The 23,626-nt window shown below is 46.5% G+C and overlaps 1 protein-coding gene across 1 annotated transcript in view; it reads left to right on the top strand.

The window, feature by feature from the left end:
* Window positions 1-2,083: 2,083 nt before the first annotated feature.
* The window catches only part of LAT2 (linker for activation of T cells family member 2), a 37,599-nt gene continuing 16,056 nt past the window's right edge, over window positions 2,084-23,626 (top strand). The window contains exons 1-5 of the mRNA XM_074974646.1: window positions 2,084-2,089; window positions 14,297-14,453; window positions 15,625-15,731; window positions 18,823-18,862; window positions 23,170-23,213. Coding sequence (XP_074830747.1) covers window positions 15,644-15,731; window positions 18,823-18,862; window positions 23,170-23,213 — 172 coding nt within the window. The 5' untranslated portion in view covers window positions 2,084-2,089; window positions 14,297-14,453; window positions 15,625-15,643. The remainder of the gene's footprint in view (window positions 2,090-14,296; window positions 14,454-15,624; window positions 15,732-18,822; window positions 18,863-23,169; window positions 23,214-23,626) is intronic.

The raw sequence follows: 23,626 nt of genomic DNA, 5'->3' as shown, positions 1-23,626 counted from the left end.
GCTGCAAGTTAAAACTTGTAATATTGGCTTCCCTGGTACTTTTGTTCTACTCCAAGCAAAACAATCTCCGTGGGCTTGAAGAGTTAGTTTTAAGCCCTGTTAAAGAAACATATGTGCTACTTGGAAACCCACAAGCTCTTACGTAAAACTTTAGGGTTGGTGTTTAATTTTGCTATCTTTGCCACATGTAGTAATGTCAAGTTGTTTCTGCCTACTGGTTTTCAGCCAGGTTAGTGTCCAGAGTGGTATCTGAGACTGGATGACTTGTGCACACCTTGCTCCCGAGAGCTGCCTCTTTATTCTAAATTTAACCAAAATCAGTAAGTATCTCTATAAATTCCTGCAATAATATCTCTACTGTAACAAATGTGTAACTTGTATTGCTGTAAACAATCAAATAAAGCATTCTACCCTTGGTAGGGTTGTGTTCCAATTTAGAAATGATTGTCTTGACCATAAAAAGTGAACACTAGCATGAGAATACCCTTTGCCAGATTCATCCTAACATTAAGTGGTGTACAGTAGCATTTGTAAGTATAAGGTGGAAGGTTAAAATTATGTGCCAGGGTAAATTTTCATGTCAAATTGCTACTCAGCTCCTATAAAGGCCTGCTACAGTCTTTATTTTGTACTTAGGTCTTCTTTCCACTGGGTGGTAGCATAGCGTACATCTTCAGCCACTTTCAGTTACAGCCACGGTAAGGTCAGACCTACAGCATTAAGGCAGTGAGAAGGGTGGACTGTGGGAAATGTTCTCTCTTCTTTAGCTGAGGCCTGTGCAGTTGTAACCTCTGTTCCAAGCTAATTGGGCTAGAGACTTTGATCTGTCATCCCTCTTTCTATATGGCATATTAGGGGTGTCAGCCAACCTTCCAAGGCAAGGTGGTTGCAAATTAAAATCCTTCACACTTGAATCATTTAGCTCTCCCACCCCATAGAGGGTGCATTTTCAATGGCACAAATACAAGTTGGGTGCCTACGTCCGATGAGTGCCTCTAGAAGTCTCCCCACATCAATAGTTTCTCAGAATACAGAGGTGATGTGAACTGGCATGTGGAGCACTGTGTACAAGGCAGCACTGGCCCAAAGGAGCAACCTGTATAAACTTGCCTAGAAAAACCTGAAACGGATACATTTTTAAAAGCGTAATGGAGTCTCAGCTGGCATCGGATGCTGGGTCTACGGTGTGAGTGAGGGCTGTGCTTCCCAGCTCAAATAGACGTGACTCGCTCTAGCTTTCAGCGAGCTCGCCCACGACAACAAGAAGTGTCGCTGCGGTAGCATTGGGCCTGGAGAGCCACAGCACAGGCTAGCCACCCTGAGAACAAACCCATCCGGATACCGTGGGTACACGCTTTGGGCTGCTAACCTGTGCCGCTGCTCGCCACCGACCCTTCTACTGCGGCTGGCTACCCACTTTTGACTTGAGAGCTAGCGTGAGTAGATCTGCTTGAGCTGGGAATCGCACCCTCAGCTTCGAGTATAAATGTAGCCGAAGTAATTTATTGCCATAGGTGACAGCATGCGGCTCTACCACTGGCTTTTAATCACCCCTCCTTTGTACCCGTAACTCAAATCAGTGGGACTGTGAGTGTGTGAGAGAGAAAGGGGGCGGGGGGGAAACTAACTGGTCTTGCAGCCTCAAATATCACCAGAGAATAACCATTCACGAGCTTCCTCTCAGGCAGGAAGAAGGCTGCCAGCCCTCCCCAAATCTTGTCTTGTATTACAAAGACCAGAGTATTCAGCTAGCTTCTCTCCTGCTTTGAGTGTGTGCTCTGTCCTGATGAGTAGGACACTTGAACAAGCCAAGGCCTCATCTTTCCTATTCCCTTGTTGCAGCCAGGCTGTCGTCTCATTTCCGGTTGCTTTTAAAGGCACCTGGGTTCTTCACAAGTCAAAGTCCAGATGACTAGAAGTAGCTGAACACTAATGCTCAAATTTTAGTCTCTAAGGTGCCACAAGTACTCCTTTTCTTTTTGCAGATACAGACTAACATGGCTGCTACTTTGAAACCTGAACACTAGAGGAGACAGCATCTTGGAACCTTCCAACTGTGCAAACTAGCCTCTTAGGTGCAGCTGTCATGGTTGGTAAATAGTCTGCTTTTATACCTGACCCTACTGTTGAAATAATTAAGTTAGTTAGAAATTAAGAAAGTGGCCCAGTATCTAAAATTAAAAGCAATGTAGCAAGGGAAAAGAGTCTACCTGTAGTACTGGGGGAAATGCATGCCACTTGAATCCAGCAAGTGTCTGTTCCACCACGGCACCTTCTGTTGTCATTTACTTCTGGGCAGTGTGGTTGTAAAACATTGCCATTCCATTGCAGTGGCATTTCAAACCTATGCTATCCACCTGAAAATGGCCACACAAGCTGCAAACTAGTGGAAAAGGGGGATGTTGGTATAAAGAACACCTACATCATGACCACAGAGCGGTGTGCCAACTACCAAAAAGAAGAAGAAAAAAAAGTCATCTCTCCTTGTCACGTACAGTCATAATGTGAATGGAGCAACAAATGGAATTAAACACTTCTGCTTTTAATATTGAAGAAGAGAGAAAACTAGCCATGATCTTCATTCTAATTATAGAACATATAGCTATTGGGTGACTACACTTGTAAAATAACTTCTTCACTTCTCTCCATGCAGTGTTTACTGGGCCTGTAATAATGGGGACTAGAAATAGGTTGTTTAAGATTAAATAGCAATGCACAGCTAATATTCTATATTTTTGAGAAAAATCGCTGGAAAACACCTAATAAACTGATCGATAGCTAAGTGCTCTGATTAAAATCCTTATTTTATTTTGGAGGAAAAAAAATATTCAAAGTTCTAGCTGCCCTGCTATTACTCAAAACCACATCCAAAATTATGCACTAGGGTAAATAACCTCAGTTAGTATCTTAATGCCAACAGGCAGAGTCCACAGGGGTGCATAAGGGTCCCAGGGATCCCTGGGTTTGGTAGTGAAGATTTCTGAAAGCCTATGTCACACTGATCATCATGACCTTTGCACAAGGTATATGTGGATGATATGTAAGGAGATCTGTAGATATATTGGAAATTATGTTTTTAAGGCCTTGTAGTTAAAGGCAGGTGACCTGTAGCATGCCTGGAGAGTCCTCCAGAGAGAAGGTGAGATGCTTATATTCTTAGCTGACCATTGTGTATTGTGTGTCTTACACAGAAGTCTATTAGCTTAGTGAGTCAAATGAAGAGATGGTGACGTTTCAGAAGAAATACGTAAACAGAGGAGGTACTCTGTTTTATATAACAAAGGACTGGCCTAATATATCTAGGGGTGCAGAGAGACACCTGGGCATACTTCTGGGAAGACAAGCTCCTGACAGGCTTTGCCTTATGAAATAGGATAGCAGCCATCCTGGTTGAAAAATGCTGCAAGAAGGACTTTGGGTAAACAGTGCCTTATTAGACAAGAGGGGGCATCTTGTTAGTCAAGTTTAGGCACTAGAATGCATGTTGTGATTTGATTTTCTATGTAGCACTGTTTGCCAATGTTTGTTTGCTATCCTATACATCTCTGTTCTTTTTAAATAAATGTATCCTTGCTTTCTCTGCAAACAAATCAAAGCATGGCATTAGGTGGAGCTGTGTTCGAAGGTGTAACTAAGCTGCGGTGATTGTTTCCTTGGGAACAGCAGGTCTGGTAATGCTGTGGGTATTTAGTGGACTGGAAGGTGGACCTTGCGGGGGGCTGCTGGGAGGAAGCTGGAGTTGGAGTATGTCACTAACGTGCATGAGGGACGGCAAAGCCCATGTGGGCTGAGGTGGGGGGGCTCGTGCTGCCTGTGGCTGGGAGAGTCGGAGCTGAGCCCCGGCAGGCACAGACAAGGCTCCCTCGCGCTAAGGACGGGTGGTAGTGAGGTGCCCCGCGTACCCTTGGGAAGGGTCACAGTACCATCCCCGTAATAGAACACAGCATAATCAAATAATAAATAAGCAGACCGATGCTCCATTCCATGCCCTGCTCCTAGGGCGCTTTATCTACAAACATACATGCTGCTTCCAATGTAGCCTTCCACAAATCTGGATTTTGCATAGTAGCTATTTTGAAAGACGTGGAAAAAAACTACTTTTTGTCCCAAAATCAAAGTTATATATAGACTTAAATATATTTGCACATGTACATACTGACGAAGTGGTAATGTTCTTAATGTTTTCTCTGAATGCTGTGTGGGTGCCTCAGTTTCCCCTATGCATTTCTTAAGTATCTAGGTGGTGTGATTGTTGCAGAGCCCTAGAGGGCAGGTGTGATGCTGTCTGCACAGAGAATGGCCAACACCCTGTTTCCTGGCAACTGTTGGCATGGGCCCCTCCCCTGCAAGGTGCAAACTGAAGGTGTTGGAGAACAAAGAGATCAGGTGGCCTCCTTGCCAGGGAAAGAGACAAAGGCCAGAGGAGGGGTGGAGGGAGTTTCAGTTTGGAGCTGGCTGGGAAGATGGGGTGGGGAGGAGGGGCAGAACCTGGGTCTGGGCTCCCCACCCCCCCAAGATGGATCTGACTGAGGGGTCCTGTTTTCTGTACCTACAAGCTCTGTTTTAGACTGTATTCCTGTTGTCTAATAAACCTTCTGTTTTACTGGCTGGCTGAGAGTCACGGTGAATTGCCGGAAGTGGGGGGTGCAGGGCCCTGACTCCCCCACGCTCCATGACACATACACGTGTATTTGCTAATGTAGTTCTATTTTTTCTGATGTTAACCTGGCTAACGGCATTCCTGACCCAAAACTGGGGAGCTGGTTCAATAAGGTATTGTGATAGAAAAATGCCACCTTCTGCTGAATGTGTGCACAAATCCCTGGAATGCATCCGATGAAGTGAGCTGTAGCTCACGAAAGCTTATGCTCAAATAAATTGGTTAGTCTCTAAGGTGGCACAAGTACTCCTTTTCTTTTTGCGAATACAGACTCACACGGCTGCTACTCTAAATCCCTGGTTGTTACGACAGATACTATGTGCCATTACTGTTCAATGTCAAGCTTAATAAACCCCTCCATCTGCTGAAAAACATCCAGTAGGTGTGTAATTATTAAAGCACATATAATACAAACACAGCTGCATATTTGGGAGATACTGTACAGCAATGGAACGTGCTTTACAACATGGTATATCCAGTGTGTATGGTTTTTGTGGGTTTTTTATATTTATGCGCACACTTTGTTCCTGAAACACGAAAATCTGCTTCCTTGGAAAAGTTCTGAGCCAGTAAGTAAATTCCCTGCCATAAGTCCTTCCCCACTGCCATTAAGCAGAACCCCTATCTTCAAAAAAACAAAAAATCCAAAACAATTCTTCAAGCATTGTAGAAAAGTTCAATGGAATAAACTATGACTGTGATCTAATTGCAGGCTTTCAATCTGGAAAGTGCTGCTGAAGCTGGGAGGGAGGGATGTGGTAAAGACACTGGACGGCAACTTAGGTCTTGGGCAATTGTTCTGGGCCTCCGTATACCCATATGTAAAATGGGGATGACCGGTGGTTCTTTGAGGCAGGGACTGTCTCTTCCTATGTGTGTAAACGGCAGCCAGCAGGCTGGGGCCCTGAACTCAACTGGGGCTTCTAGATGCTATTTGTAATACGAATAATAACAATTGTAGTGAATTGTGTAGCTATTAATTCCTGGTACTGACTTGCTGACCGAGGAGTAATAATTTGCTGGCACTGATTTGTTTAGGGGCAAAAGACAATTTTTGCAGCTCTATTTCAGCGTAGAAACAAGCTCTAGCAATAGGTGTATTTAGTGTGGTTTGTTTGAGTCTCTTCCCCCCTCCGCCCAACAAACCCAAAATGAACTGTTTGAGTGAGAGCCAGCTGAGACGAGTGTGTCAAAATGTGTGTTGATTTCTTTATCAGCCAAAGGGGGTTGTCCAGCACAGCAACGGATGTCGGGTTTAGTGATTCAGATGGTGACAGGAAACCAGAGACCTGCTTACAGTCCCCATGAGGAACCTGTTCCAGTATTGCTGGTTGCTTCCGTGAGGGGAGATAGAGAAGAATGGGGAAGCTGCAAAGAACTGGCTGATGCTACAGGTGAGATGGGTAGAGAAGGGGGTTTGGCTGGGAGTGGGTAGGGCCTGCTCCAAAGTCCACTGCAGTCGGTGGGAGTCTTCCCATTGACTTCACTGAGCTTTGGATCAGGCCCTAATTCTGCAATGATTTTGGGAGGGCATTTGGAGCTTTGGATTATCCGTGTCAAGAAGAACTGCATCTGGGCTACTGTCATTCTGTTGTGTGTCGCTCTGTGTGGTGGGGGTTCAGGTGGAATGTACATAAATTAGCTGATCGGCCTCACCATGCAAAGAAGGTACCAAAATATATTTTCCCCAGCAGCATTTTACTCACACTAAGAGCCTGCTCCAAAGGCCATTAGACTCCTACCATAATGACAGGTTTCAGAGTAGCAGCCGTGTTAGTCTGTATTCGCAAAAAGAAAAGGAGTACTTGTGGCACCTTAGAGACTAACCAATTTATTTGAGCATAAGCTTTGCATCCGATGAAGTGAGCTGTAGCTCACGAAAGCTTATGCTCAAATAAATTGGTTAGTCTCTAAGGTGCCACAAGTACTCCTTTTCTTTAGACTCCTACCGGCTCCTTCCACTGCTTTTGAGTCAGACCGTAAAAGTGGCTTTACATCCCCTCCCTGTCTTCCTGCTGGTTGATCCTGGCTGTTTATTTTTATTATGCCCTTTATAATATAAAATCTGCAGTGAGCCCTAGGTTTTACAGGATCCTGTGTATAAGTTATGTGCTAGGCTTATCTAGCTGTCCTCTCCAGCAATCGGGCCATAGCTTCCTGCGTATGACTCTTGACTTCAGGGCTCCAGCTGTCTGCCATGTTTTCCCCCCCAGAAGTCCAGCCCTATGAAAGGTCTGAGCTGTAATTACACTTACTGGGGTTTCCTCCTGTTTCATGGCTTGTGTGTGTTTGAATTTTCGTGCATACGGATGCCTTGAAATATCTACCAGTTCTGGTTAGAAAAAAATAAAACCCTCTTCGTGCCAAATTGTTCTTAAGATCAGGACCGGTGTAAAGTGTTCTTGAGATCTAGGTTCATTGAGCTATGCCCCAGGAGGTTAGCAAAATCTGGGATAATCAGAGAATTTTGTGACACATTCTCTGTCTCATAGAAGTTAATATAAGCGCATATATGGAATAAAATACTTCTGTGTGCCATTCCGAACGCTGAATCCCTCCCAGGAGCTGTGGTGAGGACTAACCATACAGCATGGCTTCAGTGTCGCCTGTGTCTTGACAAGTAATGGGTAGTTATCAGCTATTTTCTGATGTGAGTGCAATCTCCAATGCAGAAGGTGATAGACTTTTCCTTAGCATCTTCTGAGGCTGTCAACACACTTTACAAGATTCTAAGGAATTAACTAGTTGATAACTGGAGGCTCCTTGTCATTCTGTTTTATTTCACCTGCTGTCTGATTCCTTAACTCTTTCTATGCAGCTTCTACATTTGCTCTAGCTCTCTCCTTTGCTATGTCAATTTATTCTTGCTTGAACCGTTCCACGACTCTGACATCCACAATATGTATTTGACATACAGTGCTGGATTCCTTTTGTGGGAAATTGTTCTAATTCTTTAAAACCACTTTGCAAACACTTGCTACCAGCGCCGTGCTTACTCTCATCAGCTTCACTGGGGTTAAACAACAGCAAACGCTCCTCAACAATCAGTTGCTTTCAGGATCAGGCCCTTTAGCCCTGATCCTTCAATGGGATCTAAGTGGGCAGAGGATGGTTCCCCATTGACTTTCGAGGGGCATTGTGATGGTGACAGGATTCACCTGCGCATTGCAGGATTGTGGCCTTGACATTGTAAATCTGAGATGAAGAGCCATTGTCTCCTCTTTATTTTGCCTAGCTCTGAATTCAATCCTGATGCTCAAAACATAAGATTAACAGATTGTAAAACTACAAGGGATCATTGTAATAATCTAGTTTGACCTCCTGTATTACACAGGCCCTAGGACTTCCTTGATTAATTCCTGCTTGTACTAGAGCATATTTTTTAGAAAAACCATCCCATCTTGATTTTAAAATTTCCGGTGATAGAGAATTCGTCACAACCCTCGGTAAATTGCTACAGTGAATAATTACCTCACTGTTACAAAGTTGCCCCTTTTTTCCTTTTTGTCTATCTTCACCTTTAAGCCATTGGATCTTGTTTTTACTTACACCTTTGGCTGCTAGATTGGGGACACAAAGCGTCATATGAATTCAGGCAGGGGGTTTTCCTGTATATTTCTACAAAGTTTACAATTTCAGGGCTTTTGTGCAAAATAAACTTTGCAGGATGAGCTAAGGTGTGTGGAGAGCTTTGAAAAGATAAAGGGCCATAAAAGCACTAACCTGTTGTGTTTCACCTGAATTGGTTACATATCGGCATATAGATGGAGAGAGACAATGACGGTGGGCATATTTAACATACACCCAAATGGCGTGCCATGTCAGGAGCAAGTTATTTATTTATTTGTACCCTTTGACATACGTGTAGATTCAGGCAGCTCTTTTTCCAGGAGGAGGTAGCGTGGGTGGATTGGGGGGGTGGGGAGTGGTTGCCTACTTAAAAACACAAAACAAAACAGCAAATCACATGATTGTCATGCAATCCGTCAGAATCCGTTAGGTAAAAATCTGTGTGAAAGTAATAATGTACCAGTTCAAATGTTTATAGAATCATAAAAATGGAGGGTTGGAAGGGACTCATTATCTGTATTGTTCCATCTACAGCTAACATGTATCTACTCCTCTCTTGGCACAAAATACTTGGGTCTACTTGAACATCTGTTCAGGGCTATCTGGAAAACACATGAGCAAAATGCAGCTCAAGTTTAAGTGGCTGCAACTCCTTTGGTTTCCATTTGGGAACTTTCTGAGTAACAGCCATGTTAGTCGAGGGATGGGCTATTACCAGCAGGAGAGTGAGTTTGTATGTGTGTGTGGGGGGGGGGAAAAGGGTGAGAAAACCTGGATTTGTGCTGGAAATGGCCCTACTTGATAATCACTTTAGATAAGCTGTTACCAGCAGGAGAGTGGGGTGGGAGGAAGTTTTGTTTCATGGTCTCTGTGTGTATATAATGTCTTCTGCAGTTTCCACGATATGCTATGCATCCGATGAAGTGAGCTGTAGCTCACGAAAGCTCATGCTCAAATAAATTGGTTAGTCTCTAAGGTGCCACAAGTACTCCTTTTCTTTTTTCTTTTTACGAATACAGACTAACACGGCTGTTACTCTGAAAAAAGAAAAGGAGTACTTGTGGCACCTTAGAGACTAACCAATTTATTTGAGCATAAGCTTTCGTGAGCTACAGCTCACTTCATCGGATGCATACTGTGGAAAGTATAGAAGATCTTATTATATACACACAAAAAGCATGAAAAAATACCTCCTCCCATCCCACTCTCCTGCTGGTAGTAGCTCTAAGAGAGTGATCACTTTAGATAAGCTACTACCAGCAGGAGAGTGGGGTGGGAGGAGGTATTTTTTCATGCTTTTTGTGTGTATATAATAAGATCTTCTATACTTTCCACAGTATGCATCCGATGAAGTGAGCTGTACCTCACGAAAGCTTATGCTCAAATAAATTGGTTAGTCTCTAAGGTGCCACAAGTACTCCTTTTCATTTGGGAACTGTGAGCTGAATTTAGTCTGTTTTCCTTGACAATGTTGCTATTTGTGTCACAGTAATGCCCAGAGGTGTCAGTCGGGATCGGGGCCCCCTTGCGTCGGGTGCTGCACAAATACACAGTAAGGCCTTATCTTTGCTGCTGAGACTTTCCCTAAAGCTCAAACTGATTTTAGAACTGGTGTGGACGAAGTTCTGGCAGCCTGATCGCTTTCTGTAACTGGTTTGAAGGCTTAACTACAAACCGCTTACAAAAACAGTCGCTGGAGCCTGGCCTATCCTAGGGCTTTGATAGTTTTTAAAATCGGTTAGAATTTTTGGGGAAATAGCTAGTATAGATGAGGGGAAAAAGGGAAGGGTCTTTCTCTGTAACTATTAGAAGCTTCTGAGTTGGCGTGAGTACTGCCTCTGTTTAGCAAGGATTTGTCTATGCTACAGGCTTCTGCCAGCATAGCTCTGTCAGTCAGGGGTGTGATCGCCGACCAACAGAGTGGTGCTGGCAGAAGTCTCAGGCATAGACAGTTACACCAGCAAAACAGTGCTTTTACCAGTGCAGTGTATTTCTGTCGGGGCGGGGTGATTTTACTATATCAGTACAAAGAGCGGTTCTCCTGGCATAGCTGCATCCACACCAGGAGCGCTTTGCCGTGGTAGTATACCCGAACTCCTGTACCAATAAAGTGTTCCTCGTGTTACACGTAGGCTTAGTATGCGTGCTTTAATTCCTGGAGTGACGCTTTTCAATCAGCCAACCATTTGATTTTTTTACTCCAGCAAATCACCAAACCATCTTGATTCTTCACATTTTATTTAAAAGCCGGGCGGGTTATACAAGTGGCTTTCATAACCATAATCTAAAATAGTGGTGTGGGGGGGCGGGGAGGTTGAAGGGGGGGGGGATGACCCTCTACTTACACCAGCCTCTCAGGCAGAAGCATGTGTTTTGTAGATGAGGTTTATGAACTCCCTCGGTGACCAATTTCAACCCTTCTCTTGCAATCAGGATAAATATGGTGCCTTCACAGAGCCCTGCTGGCTTCGCTATAATGATTTCTAGGGTTGCCAGTTTTAGTTGGATATATTCCTGGAATTTTCTTCACATGACACAATCTTTAATTAAAGATTAATCTTTAATTGCTGGAGACTCCAGGACAATCCTGGAGGGTTGGCAATGCTAATGATTTTATGGGGACCTAACTGTAGGATCAGGTTGTAATGTCCAACCACTGAAACGCCTTTAACCATAGCAGCCCAGATCACAGGACCTAGCTAGTATAGACTGAAGGACACTTGAAAACTTCCCTATTTCATCTCCATTAAAATGAGCAAAAAGAGAAGGAGGACTTGTGGCACCTTAGAGACTAACCAATTTATTTGAGCATAAGCTTTCGTGAGCTACAGCTCACTTCATCGGATGCAAGAGCTGTAGCTTACAAAAGCTTATGCTCAAATAAATTGGTTAGTCTCTAAGGTGCCACAAGTCGTCCTCCTCTTTTTGCGAATACAGGCTAACACGGCTGCTACTCTGAAACCTGTCATTAAAATGTGCATCTTTGTTTATGCAGAATACCCCTGTATTTGAAAAAAGAGACTCCCCGCACTGCTGTAGTTGAGTGCCCTGCTCCGAAATGTATGCTTAATCCTCACGGGGTGGTATGGAATGGAAACTACTAGTGGTGTATCCACCCTACTACTTGCTGTTCTGAATGGAATAATCATTTATGGTCAGACATTCTTCCAGGAACTGTCATGCAGTGTGTGATTCACCGACGGTTGCTTGCTCTTCTTCAGCCTCTTACAATGTTTAAATCTAAGCATTAGAACAGTGACTATTAATGGTTCCAGCTACCTAACACTTACAGAGGTCTCCTTGTTTGTGTGGGGACATGTGACAGATCAAGGAGAAGCTTGAGAAACTTTAAAATGGACCAAGCCTGCAGCGCTATCTCTGAATGTTACCCCTAGAGAAGGAGCTGAGCTGCCCCAAACTATAGGGAATCATGTTTTCTATCCACAGTCGAATTTTGCAAATGGCCCTCATCTTCTAAACTATCCCACTCCAAAACCCCCTGTGCTCTGAAATCCCCTGAACTGTGGTGTGTTGAAAACCCAGACAAACACGTGGCTGCTTGAGGATGTTGATCCTCCCTGCCCGTTTCCCAAAGACAGCCAGAGAAGGAAGAGTTCAGCCTTTCAAAAAGACATCCCGCTGGTTTATTTTCCTCAAACGCTGAGCAAATGTTACCGGCCTCGCCCTGCCGGGTCGTAAATCCTTTTGTCAACTTCTTCCATTAGATCTTTCAAGAGAGAGAGAGGCTTGTGTGTTTCAGCATTTCTGCACTCTGGGGCTAACGCGCTACAGACAAACGGACAGTCATTGTACACCTCACGATCACATTCCCAGCAGCTCTCGTGATGTCTGCTTGACCTGGAGATTCCAAGAGTCAGACTGTGCTTCCATCCTTGCATAGTCATGAACCTGGTCATACTGCAGGCATCCAGTGGGCTTTTATAATGCATTTATCTGGGCTGGGGACTTTTTTTTTTCTGATTTGGGGTGTTTCGTTAGTTTTTAAACCAGTTCCACCCCTATTTCAGGAGTGCAAATTGCCTCTATCTGGGCTTGGATTGAATTATAATGGAATGTAGCATCGCCGGGCTCTTGGGGCTCGGCTTTCCAGGAGGATTTTATGTCCACAAACAATTTCTGACACTGCAGAAGTGGGAAATTTCAGGGATTTGGGGAGGGTGTCTTGTAAGAAAAAGCTGTTCTTAACATTTTGTTGTGGTGACATTGAGTTGTGACAGCAATAGCCTGTCTGGGGATCAATTTTGCCACCTTGTAACCTTGCTAAATACCAAAATACCTTTAGACCAAGGGCTTGATCCTGCACCACTTGATGCCAATGGGAGGTTTCCCCCCTTTTGAATCAGTAGGACCAGGACCTAAAAGTTTCATTGTACTCTGGAGGCTTCATTGATAATCACATCTTGTGCTTCTATAGTACCGGGCATCCTGAAGCACTTCACAGGCTATGTACCTGTAGTGCCACAGCAATGCAGCCACCTCTGGGGTGGTCAATGGCAATCTGTACAACAGAGAGAGGAATAAGCTAAAAATTACATGGATGCACACACAAGTGAAGGGAATTGAATACAATGAAGATGCGGCGGCTGTGGCCAGGGTATAAAGAAGGGGGAGTCCTCAGGGCTTTGGCAGAGTGCAGTTGATTGCTCACAGTAGCTGTTTCCTCACTAGGTCTGTTTCCTGCACAAACCTCAACAAGAGACACTGGGCTATGGCTTCCCGTGGAAAAAGACGATATACTGCGAGGACAACAGTGTTCTCACGGGCTCTGTGGCGGGAGCACTCTCCTCCTGCAGTTCTTCTTACAGCTAGCTCGTGCAGTTACTGATTTAAAATCCTGTTCCTGAGACACCTCAACCCCCACTCCTTCCTGAGGGGGGCAAAACCTGGCATAGCCGAAGGACAGTCACAGCCCTTTAAGCCTAAATAGCTCCCTGCCCGCTGCAGGGAGCAGAGATTTTAACTGGCCCACGTAGAACCTTTATTTAAAAAAAAATTAAAACTCTACCATATTTGCCTGAACGGCTGCAGTCTGTAACATGGAATATTTTGGACCACGCATGGAGAAAACCGAGGGACTTATTTTTCTCTGTCTCTGAGTGCATATAGATAAATACAGAATGTGAGAACAGTATTCAAATATAGCATCAGACTAATGGTCTAATTAGTCCAGGATCCTTTCTGGCCAATGCCATTGAGCTACTCGTGTACATAAGAGTAAGCGAGTGTTTTAAGTCCTTTGCTGACGAGCGGCCCAAGTGCTTAGCACCTCCCAGTTCTAAGCTTGAGCTATGATTAAGAAACGAGAAGTTTCTTCCTAAGCATGGGGAGCTAGTGATTTCCTTATGCCCTGAAGAATGAGGGTTTATATCCCTGACTTGGTTTTTACCCTAACTTTGGGTATTGCTTAGGAGAACTACCAGAAAGTCACCAGCTCTAGCCATGACTTGCAGTCCCAGGGGAAAATCTCATCTCTCTCACCAACAGAAGTTGGTTCAATAAAAGATATTACCTCACCCACTTTGTCAATCCTAGGAAAAGAGATTGCAGGAAGCTATCCTCCATTGTGCGTATGTGTGCGTAGGACAGAGCTGTACTAAAAGCAAGGGCCTGTCCGTACCCCGGCCTTCTAGAAGGCAAGCTATGGCGGGAATGGTTTCCGCACACTGCGGACATAGAATCGTTTCAGTACTCATGCAAATGTCACAACGTTCTCTATGAAGGCGGAAAGAACTGAGAAGGTGGAGAGAGGGATGTGGAAACTGTCAGTGAAAGATGACTTTGTAGTGAATTGAGGGAGCTTTAATCCAATCCTAGATGAGCAGAGAGGATTCAAGTGGTTCCAGATTGATATGGATTAATATTGTCATCTGTAATGACATGCTGGTCTCCAAGTCATTGTGTGCATGCCTGGAAAGTCGGATGGCTTTGCCAGGACCTGTGTGCTGAATGCAGACTGTCTGCCGATAAACTCTGCTCTAATGGGGAGAGGTTACTAGTAATCCTTACAGACCTGCTGCAGCTCCTGCTGTTCTTTCTGACATCTAGGTGCTGCTGGCAGAGAGAAAGCACCATTGTCTCCAGGTGATCATCAGCCTGAAGTACTGGATGGTGCTTTCCTTAACTTCACCCAAGGCCTAGTTCCTGTGGGTTCCCATGAGAGCGTGGATGGCCCAGTGGTAGAAGTGCCAGCTTATGGAGTCAGGTGACTTGGCCTCAATTCCTTCTTTGCTACAGCCTCCCTGTCTGATGTTAGGCCATTCAGTTAATCTTTCTGTGCCTCAGTTCCCCATCTGTACAGCGGGGATAGTAGCACTGCCCTGCCCCACAGGGGGGGTTGTGAGGATACGTTAAAGATTGTGAAGTGCTTGGATGCTGTGGTAATGGGGCCATCTTGGGTGCATTTTTTCCAACCTTTACCTATGCAAAGTGGCTGGTGAAGGATACCAGTGGTGAGAGTGGAGAGCTCTGATTTGGTAGCATTTTACGCCCGCTTCACAGAGGTCAAGGCAGGGGAGAATCAGACCTTCTGTTTTCTCTAGTCTAGGGTAATGATATGTAGTACTTCACATTTTTAAGGCTGAAATCCAGGCAGAATAGTGAGAAATATTTGTTGTTGTCGAGGCACTCTGTTAAGGGGGTGGAGGAGCCGTGGAGGCCCCATGGTTTGAGCCATTTAAATGCAGAAAAAATATTGGAGAATATCGTGCAGAGAACAATCTTGCATTAACAGGGGGAAAAATTGGATGGCCTAATGTGTAGGTCTTTCCCACCTCTGAGGTCTGTTATGCTAGAAAACACTATCTGCCTCTCCATCGCCATCTCTCCTGGATGGTTTTTATTTAATAAAATTATGGCGGGGGGGCAGTGTGGCTTAGTGGATTGGGAGTTGCCTTGGGAGTCAGGAAACCCAGATTATCTTCCTGGCTCTGCCACTGACCTCTCATGGGTGATCTTGGTCAAGTCACTTTCCCTCCCTGTGCCTCAGTTTCCCCATCTGTAAAATGGGGATGATGATTATTTTGAATTATTTGAGGTAGCATCCACTGTGCTAGATGCTTTCCAAATGCTTAAGGAGAGTCCCTGCTCTGAGGACCTCACAATCTAACCACAAAGATCAGGGAAAGGGGAATAAGAAAAAGCAACTTCTACACAACTTAATGACGATACTTTGATCCCCTTTGAAAAGCACTTTTGGCTCTGTGGTGAAGGGAGGGAAGTATTTGGCTCTTGTGTGAAAGACTTGTTGAGCAGGCATGAAATAGGTCTTGTTTGTGCTTAAACCCTCCCAGCCACAGACGTGCATGTGGCTGACACAGCTGTAACGCGCTGACAGGTTCAGTTAACGTTTTTCTCCTCTGCTGCATGTGTTTCAGGCTGGACCTCAGCGGAGCAATGAGCCAAGTGGAGCTGCTCTGGGCTGCGGCCTCACTGATGCTGCTGGGGGCTCTTGTGAGCATGTGCATGAAGTGTCGGCATTCTGGTAGGACTTTCTCCCACAGCCTTGAATTTGGGGAACCTTCAGCATGAGGAAATCCTGCATTGCTCAGTCTGCTTGCCTATGCCAAACAGCTACATATCTCCCTGCAGTCCCAGTGTGCGCTGGGCATGGTGCCTGCTCTCCTACTCAGGAGTTAACTGTCACGGGTGGGTTGCCTGAGCATGAAGGTTTTGCTGCCATTCAGTATTGCAGAGATGACCCCCCCCCGCACCCTCCCCCGTGTCAAGCTGAGCCTGATGTCCCAAAACAGGTGCCTGAGCCCGCGTTTCTCTTCTGGGCATGTGCGGGAAGGCGAGATCTAGGCGTTACCTGTCTGCCACCCGCACTCGGTGCAGCGTGAGCTCCTGCTGCCCATTCTCCTCTGATACACAAAGTCCTTCAGGGAGTCACTTGCCTCGACCCCACCGTGTGCATAGCGAGTATTGCTTTTCACATGCAACTCCTGTTACTGAAATGGGGGGTGGCGGGAAGCTGGTGCTCGCAGGCAGTTCCCACCTGTGCGGCTTGCACCCTTCTTTTCCCTTCAACCAGTGCAATCCCCTGCACAGAGCTAGGGCTCTGTAGAGCTGGAATGGGGTAGAGAGGAAGACGGATGGTGGGGATCTGCCTGGACCCCTCCAGATTCTAACCCCTGCCATACATAACCAGGGAAAGTTAATACAGCCTGCGTGTGGGCTTGCGACTTTTACTCATCCGTGCTGTGGAAGCTTTCAGGGGTGGTTCTAGGGGCAGTCCCTGGCAGCACAGCCCCTTCAGGAGTTGTGCTGTCTAGGGGCCAGTGGGAACAGATGCAAGGAACCATTGATCAGGAGTTTGTAATCCCTGGCTTCTTACACAGGGAGAGACACAGCAGGAGGGCCCTGGGGTTCTCTCTCCACCCCAGTCAGTGCAGCTGACTGCAGGATGTAGAAGGAAAAGCTTCATAGCCTTGGGGATGGGGGAGAAATCCAAAAGCACTTGGCTGTGGCTGTTCACTAGGAAAGCAAGACGCTCAAGAAGTCTTATTTTGAAATTGAGATGTTCTGTGTGTGCATGGGACCCCCAATAACGGGCTCACAGTCCTGCAGTAAATCAAGGGAGCCTTGCAAAGCATACTTGCCCTGCTCTGCTGCTGAGTGGGCATTATGCAAACGAATGCAACCACAGCAGCAGTACGGCCCAATAGTCACAACCAGCCAGGCTGCTGGACCTGACTCTGTCTCTGTTCTCCTCCAGCAAAGGATCCACATCAGGCAGAGCACTGACTGGCTGGCATTTCGTTGGTGGTGGTTGGTCAGTGGGGATGAGCTCAGCAGTGCAGTTTACACTGAGATTAAAACTTTCCCTTCCTAGCCAACTCTCCCTCTGGCAGGGGCTTTGGACTCGATGACCTAGTAGAGCTTTACCATCTCTGACCTTTACAACTCTGTGATTCATTCATCATCGGCCTTCTAATGTCGGGAGATACCACGCATCTCCGACCTGGCCCAGAGCCCTCGCATTCAGTATCACATCTCCCACCTGAATCTCTGTTCTGCCGCTTCCTCTCTCAGTTCAGCACCTGTGTGCAATGGGGCAAATCTATCTCCGAGTCAATGGATGCGTTTCATCCATTGTCTTGCGGTGGTGCGGAGCCATAAAGGATCTCCCCAGGCTGGTTTGACTCGGAGATGTGGGTAATTAACTAGCCACACTGCTTAGTGCCAGAGTGGGCTCCTGCTACAAAGTAATCATGGGTGGGTTTTGGCAGTGCTTTGGGTGGGTTTTGCAGCAGTTTAATGAAGTTGCACTGATTTGGCCCAGTGGGTCATTCCAAAAGGTCGTAGACAGGAGGTCCTCCGTGCTAAGCATGGTGCCAGTGGTTTCAAAGCAAAGTTGGGCATTACTGATCTTTCTTCTGCTACTGGCAGCCACCTGTCTGGCCATTGTGATCATTTAGGACAATGGGATATGGGGACCCTCACCTCCCACCTGAAGGTCAGAGCTTGTATACCTACCTGTTGTCAGAGATGAGATGAGATGAAATGACTCCTTAAAGGAAACCATGGGTCAAATACCTCCTTCGTGGAATTCCACTCAGTTCATTGGATTTGTACAAAGGATGAGTTTGACCCCATGCGCGCGCTCTCTCTCTCTCTCTCTCTCTCTCTCTCTCTCTCTCGAACCCCAAAGCAGCAGTGGTACTAAACTTGGAGAAGTGGCCCTTGCCCAGCTTACGGCTGATCCTGTGAGAAGAAGGATGGTCTGCTGGTCAGGGAGATAGCCTAGGGTTTGATTTCCTGCTGTTGCACAGACTTCCTGTGTGACCTTAGGCATGGCACTTAAGGACAGATTGTTAACATTATTTACGTGCTTAAAGATGCAGAGAGGTGCCTAGTGGGATTTTCAAAAGCACCTAACTCCCATTGGTTTCAAGGGGAGTTAAGTGTCAAAGTGCTTTTGAAAATTCCACTGAGGGCCTAAGTTACTTTCAAAATCTGGTCCTTAGTCTCTCTAGGCCTCAGTTCACCATCTGTGAAATGGGGATAATAGCACTGCCCGATCTACAAGAGTGTTGGGGGGACAGTAAAGGAAAGGTTGTGAGGTGCTCAGACCCTACAGTAATGAGGGCCAGCAGAGTACCTAAGAAGTGAGGTGTTCAGCATCTGCTGCAAGATGCCGAGTACCCTCACCTCTTATGCAAGTCATGGGGAATGGAGGCTGCTCAGCATCACAAAGGAGCAGACCCTTGGAGAATGCCACAGACAGTAATGCTCTAAGGCTTACTACTGAGTGGCTTGTGGGGCACAGACTTGCATGGCTTGGCTAAACTGCGTTCCATGCTGTTGGGCCAGGGATTAATTTGACTGATCCTGGTTCCAATCCTCCAGATGTTGTTAAAACATCTCTCAGTTGGCCGAGAGGACATCCGCTTTAGTCCAGCGCTCTTTCCTGGTCTTGGCTGCAGGTTTGATGGAGGCACTGGTTGAAATCCTTTCAGAATTGCTGTTCTCCACTTCCTCTTTGTGTCTAAATTCCTTTTAGCTCATCTTAAGTCTTTTGTTTTCTTTCGGCACTTGAATTCCTGTCACCCATTTTGATGATCTTCTTCCAGCTACTAAACGGGAAAAGAAGCTGTGCAAGCAGAGGAAACTGTAAGTTACCCTTCACATTCACACTTTTTTCCCAAGAGGTCCTCGTAGGGAGGAAATTGATCCCAGCTGCTGTGTGGGCTCTGTGGAGCTCTATGCATCCCAGTTCTGCACATGTTAGGAAATCTGGAGGTGAAAAATAGCTGCCTCGGAGCAATAATGATCGTCCACAATCCCATAGTGCCCAAGAACATAGAATGGCTCAGAGACACAGGAAAGCTGCCTAGTGCCCTTAGAAAGAATAACATGAAATTAAACGACAAGCTGTGAGCTTGGGCCTAAATGATGTACCGATTGGCTTTAATAAGAGTTTTAGATGAGAAAGGGTAGAGGAGCAAATTAGTGCACTGCAAAATGGTGCCACCACATTGATCTATTCTAGGATTAAGGTAGATTCACAACTTCATTAGGTACAAAAACCGGTATTGAAACAATAACATGTGCTAGCTAATAGGATCATATGCTAGCATTGAACTACCAAACCTACAACGTCAGCTAAGTAAGGAAACATGAGTTCTCTCACACACACTCTTGTTTCCTTCAATAACAGACGAACCACAAGTAAGAAGATTAGAGAAAAAAGAAAAATCATGGCTTTTAACCTCTTCCTGCCTTTGGCAGCATAGCTAACCTGCTGCAGAGGGCTCTGGAAGGGCCCAAGGATGGGCCATATTGTGTGCTGCCACCCTGCTGCTCAGTTTAAAGATGACAGCGTGACAGGCTTTTGGTGTGATGTTTGGCAATTGATGGAAGAGCAACCGCAGGGGCTCTATCCCTCTGAATCCTGTCTGGGGTTAGAGAGATGTCCTGGCTTGCTGAAATTAAACCAAGAGCCTGGATGTATTCCTGGTCCAGTGAAGTCAGTAGCAAAACAACCACGGACTTGAGAGGGGTCAAGATTTCACGTTCCATTTCTATAGCTGGTTTTTGGTTGTTGCTTTTTTTGCAACCCCTGTGACACACCCACACAGTCACAAGGAATCTAAACAGGGACTTTGATTGAAAGCACCCCTGATAGCCGCCAAACTGCGGCTATAGGAACAGGACTGATCGGAATGAAGAGATTCTGTGTTAGATTAATAGCTATGCTACTGGAAGAAAGAGGGAGAGATTTTCGCAGGCACAAAGGGGAGTTGAGTGCCCAGCGCCCATTGAAAGTCAGAGTTGAAGGCCAGAAGGGACCACCACGTCATCTAATCTGAGCTCCTGTCTAACACCCGCTAGCATCCGCTCACCAAACCCAACAACTGAAATGAGACTGAAGTGTTACAGCCCACAGGAGACGTAATGTGTCACGGGGGAGAATAGGAGGGGCATCAGTGCCTGAGGCCTCCACGATGGCAGGGAAATGATTAAGTGAGGTATACCCAGATTATCCTGGCAAGTGACCCACAGCCATTTTCAGCCGAGGAAGGTCAAAACTCCCAAGATCAGTGGCAATCTGATGTGGGGGAAAATCCTTCCCAGCCCCACGTAGGGCGATCAGCTAGACCAAGGGTAGGCAACTTATGGTAAGCGTGCCAAAGGCGGCATGCGAGCTGATTTTCAGTGGCACTCACACTGCCCGGGTGCTGGCCGCGGGTCCGGGGGGCTCTGCATTTTAATTTAATTTTAAATGAAGCTTCTTAAACATTTTTAAAACCTTATTTACTTTACATACAACAATAGTTTAGTTATATATTATAGATTTATAGAAAGAGACCTTCTAAAAATGTTAAAATGTATGACTGGCACGCGAAACCTTAAATTAGAGTGAATAAATGAAGACTCGGCACACTACTTCTGAAAGGTTGCCGACCCCTTAGCTAGATCCTGCACATGTGAGCAAGAACCAGCCAGCCAAGCACCTGAGAGAATGCTTGGCGCCACCTCAGAGTCCTGTCCCTTCCTGTCCAACATCCCATCTCCAGCTGTGACCAGCCCTGATGCTTCAGAGGAAGGAGACCAACCCACTCCCAAAGACATTGGGTTGGGCTGGGGAAGTAAATGGGAGCTGAGTGCTCAAATCCCATTAGTGCTTTGAAAACCTCCCTCAGTGTATGTACCCACAGTAACAGATAATCTTTAGTGTTACCGCTCTGCTGTGTTCCCTTCCCTTTGGTATGTCACCTTCTTTTTTTAAATATTACCACAGCAAAATGCATGGTCAACAGCTCTCTTTTACCTTATTTAAAAAAAAAAAAAAGTGAAAAACATGATGCTTGTCTTCTGAAAAGACCGAATAAACCAGGGGTGGGCAAACTATGGCCCAGGGGCCACATCCGGCCCTCCAGGCATTTTAATCCAGCCTTCGAGTTCTTGCTGGGAAGTAGGGTCTGGGGCTTGTCCTGCTCTGGTGCTCCAGCCGGGGAGCAGGGTCAGGGTCTTGCCCCACTCCACGCGGCTCCTGGAAGCAGCGGCATGTCTAGGAGCAGCCAGGGGGTGCCGCACGCTGCCCCCGCAGCTCCCATTGGCTGGGGACCACGGCCAATGGGAGCTGCAGGGGCAGTGCCTGCGGACAGGGTAGCTCACAGAGATGCCTGGCCGCACCTCTGCATAGGAGCAGGAGGGGGGACATGCTGCTGTTTCTAGGAGCTGCTTGAGGTAAGCGCTGCCCAGAGCCTGCACCCCTGAGCCTGTCCTGTGCCCCACCCCCTGCTCCAGCCCTGATCCCTCTCCTGCCCTCTGAACCCCTTATGCCCAGTCCCACCACAGAGCCTGTACCCCCAGCCGGAGCCCTCCTGCACCCCAACCCCCAATTTCATGAGCATTCATGGCCCGCTATACAATTTCCATACCCAGATGTGGCCCTTGGGCCAAAAAGTTTGCCCACCCCTGGAATAGACCCAAGGTATGCGAGAGGTTAAACTTTCCTTCTGGGCTTTGTGGACCTGTCTCTAGAATCTTTTGAATTCTATTGCAAGTCTGCATGTACTTTATGTCGAAATGCTTCCATGATGGGATGGAAAGAGTCAAAATCATAATTGTTTTCTGGACCAGGATTATCTCTTCATCACACCTGGCTTTGCCCCCATCCTTGGGTTCCCTCCCCAGCTCCTGTTGTGTGTTCAAGGGTCATTGGCAATGCTCCCATTGACGTCAAAGGTCACAAGATCAGACCCATAAAGAGGCTGAAAATAGAGCTGGGTGAAATTTTTTTGACTCCTAGTTTGTTTGCTGAAAATGAAGTTTTGGTTGACCCGAAAGTGTTCATGAATGTGACATGATGTCACCAAAAAGTTTTGGCCAAAAAATATGTTTGGGACTTAGGCTCCATTCATAACACAGCCAGAGGAGAGGAGGAGGAGGCGAAGATGATGGTGGTGCCTCCCTAATACCTATCGTCCTTTGGCTAAGACACTCACCGGGGAGTGCCCTAGTCATTGGACCATAGGGTATTCTGGGTTGGGTCTTTCCACTTTGTATAAAATACTTGACTAGTCACTGGGCCAGAGAGAGAGAGTGAGAATGGTTTTTCAGTTCATTGGGCTATAGAGTCAGTTATTTGCCCAGTTCTAGCTGTAAATCAAACAACTTGTCTGCCCCCCTCAGAGAAATATTCACATTTAAAGTGATCAGGGAAGCCCCTTTCTTTGGATTTCAGTTGCAAAAGCCTTCGTGCTGACGTGCTGTGAAATATAAGCCTCCTCTTTCCTTAGCTTCCACTTTCATACCCTTAGTGGCTTCTGCCACAGTCTTATGCAGGAGTCTCAAACTCATATCACCACAAGGGCCACATGAGGACTAGTATACTGGCCCCGAGGGCCGCATCACTGACACCTTTTCATACAAAGATACAAAAGCCCTCTCCTACCCCCGGCCCCGCCCCCACTCCACCCCTTCCATGAGGCCCTGCCCCTGCCCCGCCTCTTCCCACCCCTTCCCTGCCCCCATTCCAACCCCTTCCCCAAAGTCCCCACCCCAACTCTGCCCCCTCCCTGCCTCTATTCCAACCTCTTCCCAAAATCCCTGCCACAGCCCTGCCTCTTCTCCGCCTCCTCCCCTGAGCATGCTGTGTCCCTGCTCCTCCCCCCTCCCTCCTGGAAAGTCCTAAGTGCCGCCAAACAGCTGTTTGGTGGTGGAAAGCGCTGGGAGGTAGGCGGAGGAGTGGGGACGTGGCGCGCTTGGGGGGGGGCAGAGGTGGGAGGCAGGGGGGCAGGGGAGCTTGGCTGCCGGTGGAGTCGGCGTCTATGGCCGGCCGCAGGAAATGGCCACATGTTTGAGACCCCAGTCTTATGCTTTGTGACATCAACAATGCCCCCCCGCCCCGCATTGCATGTCTTTCCCTTTAGGACATATTGCATTGGCCAAAACTTTCCCTGTATTTTCAGGCATGAAAACCAGCAGGGATTTGAGGTGATACGATCCTATTCAAGTGAGTATGCATTTTTACAAAACTCTATAGCTATCTGGAAGAATCTTCTTGTAAGTACTGAGAAAGTTTTTCAGGCTGCAGTTTTTGCAAGGATACCAATTTGTGTCTTTTTTTTCATGACCGTGTCCTGCAGTGCAGAGAATTAAATTCCTGTCTCAAAGAATAATGCATTACAGTTGGGAAAGCATGGAAGGTCTAACTGACAGAACCAGAAGGCTGAGATTTTCAAAGCAGACTTAGGTGCCCACTTGGGATTTGGGTACCTAATTCCCCTAAGCTCCTTTAAAATCCCAGCCTAAATATTTAGTGCCACATAGAATCTGTATTGTGAAATGTAACAACATATTGGCTTAAGCTACAGGGTTCCTGCTCTTCTGAGCAGAAACTTAAACTGCCCCTGAAAATGACAGAGA

This window comes from Natator depressus, chromosome 17 (genome assembly GCF_965152275.1).
Source record: "Natator depressus isolate rNatDep1 chromosome 17, rNatDep2.hap1, whole genome shotgun sequence".
NCBI classification, from domain to species: domain Eukaryota; kingdom Metazoa; phylum Chordata; order Testudines; family Cheloniidae; genus Natator; species Natator depressus.
This window is presented reverse-complemented; position numbering and strand designations above follow the sequence as displayed.